Raw genomic sequence first — 12,272 nt, 5'->3', positions numbered from 1 at the left:
GTGTCTTACTAAGTCATGGCCACGACTTAATTAACTTGTTGTCATACCTTACTAAGTTGTGGCCACTCATTAGGATCTCGTTCCCTGTTAATAAGGCGTGGCCACATGTTATTTTTGTTTATATGCGATGTCACCAGCAGGGCTTGGCAATAATGCAAACCGGCTGAATTATTCTGAAGTTACAGAGCTGTGTAATAGAAATTTGAACCTGCTTTAATAGCTTAAGGAATTTTGACTAAAATGAGGAATTTTCATTTCACTTCAGTGTGGCCTTGTGAATTGTAAGGTTGTATGTGGAGAATTGTAATTGTATGTGTTGGGGCGAAATGGGTGGGCTTGTAACTCGTCCCTTTTTGCCCAAAAGTGTCCAGAATAATCAAAGAGCCTGCCAGGATTAGAAACAAGTTCAGAGTTATTATGGTGATTATGGTGATTCTGAGGCCTAGTTGATGCAGGACGTTGGGGAAGACATGGAGGGGCATTTCATACACCCCAGCCCTCTCTCTCTGTAGTTTCCTAAAGCTGCTGGAGCTCAAAGCCACCTGCAGAAGGCAGAGAAAGTGAAAGCAGGGAGACAAATGTGGAGCGAAAGTTGCCGTGACTGAGCGCTTGATAAAGCAGAAGCCAGGCGGAGATTAAAGAGGGAAACGTTTCATTATTTATTTAGCTTTTTTCCTCCTGCTCTGTCGCAGAGGTCCGGGTGACAGACCTTTGAAGAATTGGGACTTTGATGGTAATGAAATGACAGTTTTTTTCTCCCTCTCTCTTAGTTTGTCTCAGTGGTTTGGTCTCTGCTTGTTGGAGCTTGTAGGTGTGTGTGGGTGTTTGTGTGTGTGTGTGTGTGTGTGTGTGTGTGTGTGTGTGTCAGTCAAATATCTAGTGAGTTAGTGATGCACCATAATGAAAAGCCTCTGCTGAAAACTGGTTTTCAAGAAACACTGGGTGAACAAATTTAAGAATAAACAGTTTAAATGAAATAACCTTACCGAAATGATTACAGGACAGGGGTTACAGTGTGTGCCACAAAAACCAACATCCTCGACAACAGAGAATGGTTGGTCATTCAAGGTAATAAAAAAAAGTATTTTTTGTTATTCTTTGCGCTTTGGCTCTGTCGTTTGTGAATTTTTTCATCATTTCAAGAACTAAGGCTACAGATGGAAAGCAGAGATTTTCCTTTCTGCTTGTTCTTTTGCTGTATTTTTCATATCAAGCAGGATGTTATGCTTTCAAGTGGCTTTAAGCCAGCAGTGGAGACGTTCTTGCTTGTTGTGCCTCCTCTTGATACTCAACATGAACAGTGATTAGGTGAAAAGGTTACACATGACCAACATTTTCACTGTGTATGTTTGAATGCATCTGCACTCTGTGATTTTATACTCCTTACTCATTGCAAAGTCTTAAGTGTTACAGCTTCATTGTAGGGAATTTTAGGTTTATTTTATTTATTTCTTTTTTTTTAATCAAGATTTTTTTTTGGCCAAAAAATGTAAATGAACATTTTAAGCATTTTTCTGTTAAAACTATACAGTGGCCAACATTTTGGTGAACCCCTAATGTCTCTGTGTATGCGGGAATGGAAATAGAGCAAACAATAGTACTACACACAGCGGCCACTTTATCAGAAACACCTTGTGGGTCTGCCTTCCTGGTGTTAATGCACAATTACCATTAATGACCTTTAGCTTTTCATCAGTAGTCAGTTTCTCACCACAGCAACCAGGGATGCAACAGTCATAGGTTTTATGGCTGATTCCAATTTTCTTTACAGCCAAATTTTGGCTGATTTTATATTTTATTTTTTTATAACCCTTTTGTTTTATCTGAAACTCATGCTCAAGCTTAATTAACACCAGGAAACACTGGCACATTTCCAGTGCTTTCTATTAGTCTCAATATGTATACAAAAAAAATGTGGCTATTTCAGCCATTTGAGCTGGCCAGTAATCCGAAGTACATGTGGTGGTGCCAGCCCACTGACCTAGGGAACTAGACAGAGTAGACTTCTACATGTGTAGGTGCGCCCCGCCTACCTATTTGAAACACCAGGTGGTATCAATAATCATTCTCGTGTAAAACAAGGTAAAATACCAAACTACTTCCCCTAACAAGAGACAACTCATATAAACTAGTTTAAAGAAGTGCTGGTAAAATGTCTAAAATCACACTTCTAACACAAGCCAAACCCAACACACATGGTAACAGTCCTCTCTCTCTACAGTCATCTTGTAGGCGTCCTTTAAAGGCTTAAACTCCTTCCTCAATTACACCAGTCAGGCCTCTGATTGATCAGAGATCCTTCTCACCTGACTGATAGCAAAGCAGGTAGACCTATGAAAGGAGAGACCAGGAGAGCAAGCACACACACACACACACACACACACACACACTCATAACAATATTAAGAATGTAAGTGAGGGATACACCCAGATTTTATACACTGATAGGCTATAGAAAAGCTTCTTGTGTGAAAGAGGGCTTGTTTCCCCACCAAATTTCTAACCTATCAACAGCCATTCGCGTGTGTAATGTGAAACAAGCCAAACCAAATGAGAGAGATAAAATGTCACAAAAAAATCAGACACTGGTTTGGGCTTTAGGAAGCAAACTAGGTGTGAAAACAGGCCTTCGCTAGATTCTCCAAACATCTTTCATAGAATAAATGTCCTAAACTGACATTTTAAATCTGTAAAAGAAAAATCAGTTGCCTTTTTAAATATCATGATTCAAATAAAAATGAACAGCCCACTAGCTATTTTGCATGTTCATCTTGCATTATTGTGTTGTGCCACTTTGGTACAGGCAAAGCAGCATTCAAATACAGTGTGAGCACAATTACTTGACTTTCGCTATTTACGTCTTAGAATTCTCTGGATATTTTTGCAGATCATGCCAACTGTGCAGCAGCAGTAGATAGAAAAAGTGGTAAGTTAGCGAAAGTAGAATGTAGGAGCTTCTGAATAAGTGGGCAGTGAGTGTATGTGTGTGTGTGATAAGCATGTCTAGGGGCCACACACTCTCTACGATGCGAATCTGGTGCCACTGATGCTGCAGCCTTATCATCCTTTAGCCTGCAGGGTGTATTGATTTAGAAAAGGAGGCACTGTCCTACAGCCTGTCACTCACCTTCAGCAGAAATCAGAGCGTGTTGATGAAGCTGTCTCTGTCTACTCGTCACCTTTCTGCTCTCTTACAGGCCTAGAGAAACACCAAATGTGGTTTCTCGTCCCTCCACTTTAACCCTATATATAGTTGCTGCCCCCCTCCAAAAAATAAGAGTATCTCCAAAATAGTATCTTTTCAGGGGAGGAAAAAATCATCAATGGAAAGAGATTTTTTTTCTAAGCAGTTTTAGAGCATTTTGATTGGTCCATTCATCATGAAATTTTCACACAATGGAAAGAATTGTCAGGACTGCAGATTAGAAATAGATGCATATTTAGATAGTCCACTACATCTACAAATGTTCAAATTGTTAAACTATCTATTAAAACTCAGTTGATTCTAAACAGTGGTGGGGTTAGGGTTAGGATTTGGACCATGGTTAGAGCTAAGACCAGTGTGAGGGTTGGGTTTAGGTTTTGGGTTGAGGTTAGGGCTAGTATAAGAGCAGGTTTAAAGTTAAAGAACATTGCAGTCAAGTTAGTAGATATATACAGTTGATTGTAACTTGACAGTAAGTTAAGTATCTACAAAGCATCTTAAATTATACTTTTCAAATAAAGTGTTACCAAATTTTCTTGTGATTTGAATTTAATGAAAAGTACTTGCACAACTGCTATTGCTGCTGTGAACGACGAGCTGGTGTGTTTTCTATCCTGTGCTCAATGGCTGTATAATTGTAGTTATTCTATTTGTAGTGTTTGTATAGTTTGTTTATATCTGTTCTATTTATTGTCTGTTGTGTGTAATGTCTGCTGCTGTTTTATGTTATGTGTAGCACTGTTTTATGGAAAAAGAGGCCATCCTTTATGAGTCTGCCACGCATATGATATTCAAACAAGCAGAAAAATAAATGCTGGCTACAACCTGTTAATACAGAACTAATTAAGCTCATACGTCCATTTTAGTTGTTTTTCCTGGTTTTACATCATTTGAGAATTTTGACTGTCCAAATTTCATGACAAACCGACATAAACAGTCCAAATTGACTTCGAATAAAATATTGTTACATTAATTTACATTGACAGTTAAGAATGAGTTTTTCTTCTCCTGTAAAATCCTTTGAGCGATACAAGATTTTGTTCCAACAGTGACAAAATGTAATTCATGATGTAATTACTATGTAATTACTACATAATAAACTGTGATACATCTAATTATATTTGGAAAGCATGGAAAAAACTGAGTAATAACTCCCAACTTTCTAAAGTTAAATAAGCCTTTTTGAAGCCTTTCCTCTCCATGTATGTCAGGCTTTGACTTTTACAGTAAACATGGTTAGTCAGTGGAGCAGACATAAATGCTGGAAGCTCCCTTCATCGCTTTTTCCGCTGGGTGATTCCGAGCAGGTGTACAGTAATAAGAGTGATACAATATCAGGCTCTGTACAGTCACTTTCATTAGTACGGGATTATCCTGATTAGCTGCAGCCATATTCCCACTGATAATGAAGCCCAATTACTTCTGGTGTTCGCTCAGGAATTGGAACAGTGGGAGATGGATTTTACAAGACCAGTTTGAGCTCCTTAATGTGATACAGCAGATGATACCAACATATTCGCATTAGTGGACCTTTATCCCACTGATGAGCACTTAACTTCAATGATCTTCTTTGGAACAATGTGTTCATTGGCAGTTTTACATTAGGATGTACCAGCTTGGACATAAAAAGGAGAAAAATACTGAAATTCCCTGCTTGATTATGCTATCAGTTCAGACTAACTAACACTAACATATTTCCTCTTAAAGCAGTAGGTCCTTTCACAAAAAAATCAAGTGCATATATGCTGAGCAAAACTCGGTCAGCTATTGCCTTATGGACAGTTACATTTGTATCACTTCAGCTGACCACAGAAAGGTGTCTCACTTTATCTTTGTCATAGTTGCCAAGATTGGAACGAATGATGTGTTCAGAAATGTGGGAGAACCAAACACACAGCAATGTGTGAGTCCGATCTAAATAAAGTAGATAAATGATTCGTGGAACAACTCCTTCACAGCATTCAGAGTATAACAACATCAGTGAGGGACGAATTGATGGACAGGTGAAAACAACTGTAACCAAAATGCTAGATTAGAATCAGCTCGCTACCAGTAGCCTAGCTGCCAGCAGGGGGGCATGTAGGTCAGGGCATTGTGGTCTGTAGTGCCACTGTAGACGTTTTCCATAAATATTGAATAAATCTATTGCCAACTGATGACCACTGCTCTTCATTTACCCAAAATGTTGGTCGGCTAATGTTGGTGACTGTAGATCATTTGGCTAAATGATCATCTTGTTTGTTCATTATGGGCCACCGTACATACATGTGTTTTGTGTCTAGACCAATCAGAGTGCTTGGGTCTCTTCTGTGCAATTCACTCATGGTAGTAGAGCCGTGGGACATCAGCCGTAGTAACTGGGTTTTTTCTTCTAGGTTCCTGAATAAACCTGCAGGTTGTTCCAAATCTGTGTGGTTCTTGACTCACACATGAATGAACCAGTTTCTACAGTGACTAAAGTGTGTTTCTTTAGTTTTGCACTGGAGCTAATGTAGCTAACAAGTAAAGAAAGATTATCCATCCGTCCATTTTCTAAGCCGCTTCTCCCACAGGGTCGAGGGAGGGGTGCTGTAGCTTATCCCAGCGGTTATCAGGCAGAAGTCAGGATACACCCTGGACAGGTCGCCAGTCCATTGCAGACAGACAGACAGACATACATAATCACTCACACCCAGGGACAATGTACCATGTCTTTTGGGCTGTGGGAGGAAACCGGAGAACCCGGAGGAAACCCACGCAGACACGGGGAGAACATACAAACTCCACACGGAGAGGACCCCGGTCACCCGGCCAGGGAATCGAGCCCAGGCCCTCCTCGCTGTGAGGTGACAGCGCTACCCACCACGCCACCGTGCCGCCCAGAAAGATTATACCTCAACAATTAGGATTAGCATCACGCTGAATGCCTAAACCTGCGCTAAGTTGCTAAGTAAGCCCAAATAGGCTTGCTTTTGTGTTTTGTAGCAGTCTATGACACATTCTTATCTATAAAAAATGGATAAAAGTACGTCATATGCTAAAAAACAGTAGCAGCAGCTAGCTCACAGCATGATACTACTGTATTTTAATAGACAGATAAACAGAAGATAAGCTTCCATTTCTTGTTAGCTACATTAGCATCGCAGCCCCAGGTAAAAACTAAAGAAGCAAGCCCAACATAGACACCAAATATCTTGGTTGCCTGCCTATATTTGAAATAAGGGAAAATCAGGAGAGCTTAGAGGATAGGGGGAATTTTTGCTGAGCTTAAGATTTGAACTGTTTTAAAGTGTGAGTTGTGCAGCTTGGAGTGCAGACCCCATTATGAGAGTTTGGCTGTGCCCATGTGTTCTCTGTTTAGTTTATTTATCCTTTGCCAGGCTTTTATTAATGCGTTAGCCTCTTAATGAAAGTGCTGGAGCGCTAATTAGACATGACTGGACAGGATAATATCAGTGAACTGCATCTTTGCTGCTTCACACAGAACATGTTGGAATCCGACATTATTGCAGGGTTGGCATTCTCATTAATGCTGTATTGCGGAGTCTGTCTGTTTGCTGTGATTCTGAGGTTAGGTTGGCTATTTTGTGATGGTATGAGCTGAGCTTAAACATTTGTTTGGTTAACATTTAATGTTTTAATTTTGATGTAACCCATACCAGGGTGTATGGTAGCTGATTTTTTTTTGGTTTGTTTCTTTTTATGTCCATTGAAGACATTTCTATGATTTTATGTACCTAAAATAGCCATAATTCATTTTTACATGACCTCTTTTCATCCCATTGAATTTTGTTACTGTGCCTTTAAGATTAAGGTGGCTAAAGGAAATATGTAAATTAGCTGCCTAATACACTGATACACTCCTTATAACTTCAGTATGGGTGGGGCTAAACTGCTGCAGGCTGAATAGGTGGGTATATGTAAAGTCAACAGTCAGTCAGCAATATGTGATATGATATGAGTTTGGGCACTGCTCTGTGGGTCTACATGCATTAAAAATAAAATTAATCAATGAATGTAATGCAATAAGGCAACATATTTCCATTTTATTTATTTGAGAATATGAATAATGTTTGGAGTCGCTTCTTACATTAAGTGATAAAAAATGTGTTTTTGCACAACATCAAAACCAGTCTATGACCAGAATTTTACACATTTGCCCATCAAGCCAAATCATTTCTGGACACCTAGTCTGGCACCTCATTTTTCTCTGATTAGTAAACTAATCAGTATTAATATAAAACTGTAGTAATCAATCTCTCTCTCTCTCTCTCTCTCTCTCTCTCTGCAGGTGGAGAGGGAAATAGCCATTCTGAAGCTCATAGAACATCCTCATGTATTGAAGTTGCACGACGTCTATGAAAACAAGAAATATTTGTAAGTATGCTTGTGTCATATGGTGCATGTGTTTCAGTAGCAAACCCTTCTTAGTCTTCAGAGAAGGTTGATTTCTGTGAAATAAAAAAATATACATTTGTCATTTTTAGTTCACTTTAATGTCATATAATCATAATGCATGTTATATTTTTAAAGTAATACAAAAGCAAGCTCTCCCATTGGTTAGGGCTTCAGGAGCTGAACTGAAGACCTTAAATAACTCTCAACTTAATTTGGACTTGTCCTGAAATGGCTTCCAACTTGACTCTGTTCACCCTTCGATGACTCGCCATTCTACTCGGATTCACCCTTAAATGAGTTGCAATTCAAGTCAGACTCACGCTTAAGTGACTCACTACTCGACATCTACTCGCCCTTAAATGACTCGCAACCCGACTCAGATTCACCCATAAATAACTCACAACTCAGTTTGGATGTACCTTTAAATGATTTTCAGCTTGACTCTACTATTAAAATGACTTGCAGTTTGACTCGGATGTGCCATTAAATGATCCGTATCTTGACTCAGACTCACTCTGTAATGATTCACAACTCGACTTTGATTCACCTTTAAAAGACTTAGAAGTCAACTCGGACTCTGACTTTATATCAGATTAACAACTAACATTATCAGTAACTCAGGAATCAACAAATCACATTTTGATTTACAGTGGGTCAGACCACTTTAGTGAGAAGAACAACACTGATTTTGAATACGAGTCATAGTCTGACCAGGTTTCAGTCAGCTGTTAAAGTGGAAAACAGCAGCACCACTGTGCCGGGACTCCTTACAGAAAGAGTCACTGTAAAACTGCTACAAGCTAAAATAGTTATGTTAAAATCTGTTACAATCTTCAATTAAAACATACATGAGTGTTTTTCACAAGCTATAAATGTGAGTTTCATCTAGAACAGCCAAAAAATGTTCATGTGGATTACTGTTAGCTTAGGACTTAACATACAACTAGAATCCCATAGAAATTAGTAATATTGTAGCAATGTATTTTCTCTATTTGCAACTGAATTTAGACTTTTGTGCCCTGACCTGTGGACTCCAACAGTCGTGGTTGCCTGCTATGTACGATATGTAGGATTTTATAGTACAGGCAGTGTTGCTCATATTGCAGGACACTCTCTGCCCACACCCCCCTGCCGTCCATGCTCTAGAGGCTGAGCCTAATGTAGTTTTCAATAATTGATAAAAGCGCGACCAAGGAAGCTGCCAAGAAATTTGTTTTCTTAATATTCTGATGACACAGATGGATAGTGCATGCAGCTGTAAAGTGTTTGCCTGCAAATGTATCTACACTCACAAATCAAGTAGGAATCCATCCGTAATTTAAATGGCCCTGACAGGTAATCGCATGAGAAAATCCTTTAATCGGCTAATAAATCAGACCCTCTGTGTGTGTGTCTGTCTGTGTGTCTCTTCTGTGTGCAGCTGTGTGTGACGGGGCATGTGTGTGCGTGTGTCAGTGTGTGACTCTGCTTGAGCTTCTTTGTGACTATGAGGACAGTGTACATGTTTGCCTGTGATAGAGAGAAAAAGACACAAACATAACTGGGCTCAGACTCACCGCTCAACTTAGACTCGCTCTTAAATAACTCAAACTTGACACAGATTCCATCTTAAATGACTCACAACTTGATTTGGATGTACAGTATCCCACAAATGTGAGACACCCCTCACATTTCTGCCAATATTTTATTATATCTTTTAATGGAACAATACTATAGAAATGAAACTTGGATATAACTTAGTCAGTGTACAGCTTGTATAGCAGTTTAGATTTACTGTCCTCTGAAAATAACACACAGCCATAAATGTCTAAATAGCTGGCAACACAAGTGAGTCCACCTCATAGTGAACGTGTCCAAGTTGTGCCCAATTGTGTTGTTGTCCCTCCCTGGTGTCATGTGACTCATTAGAGTTACAAGGTTCCAGGTGTGAATGGGGAGAAGGGCTGTTAAATTTGGTGTTTTGGGTACAATTCGCTCCTACTGGCCCTTGAATATTCAACATGGCATCTCAAACAAAGATTACCTAGGCTATAAGAAGATTGACCCTGAAACTGAGCTATAGCATGGTGGTCAAGATCTTACAGTGGTTTTCCAGGACAGGTTCCATTTGGAGCAGGCCTCGCCTGGGTTGACCAAAGAAGTTGAGTCCATATGTTCAGCCTCATATCCAGAGGTTTGCTTCAAAAAATAGACGCATGAGTGCTGCCAGCATTGCTGCAGAGGTTGAAGAAGTGGGAGGTCAGCCTGTCAGTGCTCAGATCATACACCACACAATGCATCAACTGTCTGCACGGCAATCATCCCAGAAGAAAACGGATGCACAAAAAAAAGCCCGGAAATAGTTTCCTGAAGACAAGCAGTCCAAGAATATGGATTACTGGAACCATGCCCTGTGGTCTGATGAGACCAAGATAAACTTGCTTGACTCAGATGGTGTCCAGCATGTGTGGTGGCACCCTGGTGAGGAGTACCAAGACAACTGTCTCTTGACTACAGTCAAGCATGGTGGTGGTAGCATCATGGTCTGGAGCTGCACGAGTGCTGCCGGCACTGGGGAGCTGCGGTTCTTTGAGGGAAACATGAATTCCAACATGTACTGTGACATTCTGAAGCAGAGCATGATCCACTCCCTTCAGAACCTGCGCCGCATTTCAGTTTTCCAACTCAATAATGACCCCAACACACCTGATGACAACAGCCTTGCTGAAGGTAAAGGTGATGGACTGGCCAAATATGTCTCCAGACCTAAACCCAATTAAGCATCCTCAAGCAGAAGGAGGAGGATCACAAGCTGTCATCATGGAGGAGTGGAAGAGGATTCCAGTAGCAACCTGTGCAGCTCTGGTGAATTCCATGCCCAAGAGGGCAAGTGGTGCTAGATAATAATGGTGGTCACACAAAATATTGACACTTTGAGCACAATTTGGACATTTTCACTGTGAGGTGGACTCACTTGTGTTGCTGGCTATTTAGACATTAATGGTTGTTTGTTGAGTTATTTTCAGAGGACAGTAAATCTAAACTGCTATACAAGCTGTACACTGTATACAAGTTATATCCAAGTTTCATGTCTATAATGTCGTCCCATGAAAAGAGATATTAAAATATTTGCAGACATGTGAGGGTGTACTCACCTTTGTAAGATACTGTACCTTTAAATGACTTTCAGCTTGATTGTACTATTTAATTGACTCAGACTCACTAGTAAATGATTTGCATCTCAACCTGAAATGATTCTCAACTCAACTTTGTTTGACCATTAAAAGACGTATAAGTCGACTGACACATTCAACAAATTATACAGAGAAACAGAGGAACTGCAGTCTTTAACTGCAGAACTCAAAAAGTGCCTCTGTGTTAAGTTGACCAGTAAAGTGGCCAGTAAAAGAACATTACTGTTGTCATAAGAAAATGACTACAAAATGGTAACTTTATAGATTAAAAGAAAAAACATTTTTAGGTTGAGTATATTTGAATGTCACTATTTTATTCCAAATAATTTGGGGTCATTTCTATTGGGATGCACAAGCAAAGTAAAGGGCAGCTGGTTATTTTAAATGGTGTTAAAAACACACAAACAAAGCAAAAAGGAGTTGAATGTGATTATAAGTGAGTTATTAGTGCTGAGAAATGGTACAATTTTCTCTGACCTTCACTCAGAACCTCACTTACTTCTACCTACCTTCAGGCATATTTTTTTTGTTTTTTTTCCCTTTGCTTTAAGTAAACATGCCCTTCAAAACTCCAAATGGAACTGTGAAAATGTTGAAGATGAGTGAAAAAGACCTTGACACATCAAGGACCTCTAGTGCTTTTGTCTGTTTGATGAGCGCTAGTCGACTTTTCTGTTTCTGTGCTTTGTTTCTCGCAGATATTTGGTTCTAGAGCACGTGTCAGGTGGTGAACTGTTTGATTATCTGGTAAAGAAGGGCAGGTTAACACCCAAAGAAGCCCGAAAGTTCTTCAGACAGATTATCTCCGCGCTGGACTTCTGCCACAGTCATTCAATATGGTGAGTTCAGTTCTCATTTATTAATCACTGTAACATAAAACCCCCTATTGCTCTCAATTCATATTCAAGATTCAAGGTTCTTCATTGCTACACATGACTAATAATTATATTATTATTATTATTATTATTAGTAGTAGTAGTAGTAGTAGTAGTAGTAGTAGTAGTAGTTAAGACAGATTGTTTCATCTGAAGATCTTTTCAAGCTCCTTCATCCTTTTTCTGCCGACTGCCAATCTGAGTTGTATTTCTTGAGTGCTTGATCCTTTGTTGGTAATAATTGATTACAATAGGCATAGGCCCACTCTATAATTTATAGGGGCCTTCAGATCTTCTGGATTTGACATGCTTTTAAGGTATTTCAAGGTAACAGCCATTAATGATGGTAAAACCCCAGTATTCCCACCCATGGACATAACTGACCTTTTGTATGTTGGGAGAATTAATATTCTGCATTGTTACCACATTTATTGTATCTGATATACAGAAGTATTGAGAATTGAGAAGAGATTGTTCTAGAAATGTGGCTGTTGAGCTGCACTGGTTGAACACACTCAGGGGAGCCACTGTGCCATTGTGACAGGCAGATACTGTGCCTGTACAAAAATCATTTTAGAACATCCTCACATAGCATGTCAGTGCTTAAATTCCATATAGGAAGAGTTTGTATGAGCTTTAATTA

General features: G+C 39.5%; 1 protein-coding gene across 5 annotated transcripts in view; it reads left to right on the top strand.

Annotated features, from left to right (window-relative positions):
• brsk2b (BR serine/threonine kinase 2b) overlaps window positions 1-12,272 on the top strand; it is a 216,620-nt gene that overhangs the window by 134,972 nt on the left and 69,376 nt on the right. For all 5 annotated transcript variants that reach the window (XM_037534709.1, XM_037534707.1, XM_037534708.1 and 2 more), the window contains exons 3-4: window positions 7,475-7,560; window positions 11,453-11,593. In XM_037534709.1, the coding sequence (XP_037390606.1) occupies window positions 7,475-7,560; window positions 11,453-11,593 (227 nt within the window). The remainder of the gene's footprint in view (window positions 1-7,474; window positions 7,561-11,452; window positions 11,594-12,272) is intronic.

This window comes from Pygocentrus nattereri, chromosome 25, assembly GCF_015220715.1.
Source record: "Pygocentrus nattereri isolate fPygNat1 chromosome 25, fPygNat1.pri, whole genome shotgun sequence".
NCBI lineage: Eukaryota > Metazoa > Chordata > Actinopteri > Characiformes > Serrasalmidae > Pygocentrus > Pygocentrus nattereri.
Note: the sequence above shows the minus strand (reverse complement) of the source record. Positions and strands in the feature narration are given on the sequence as shown.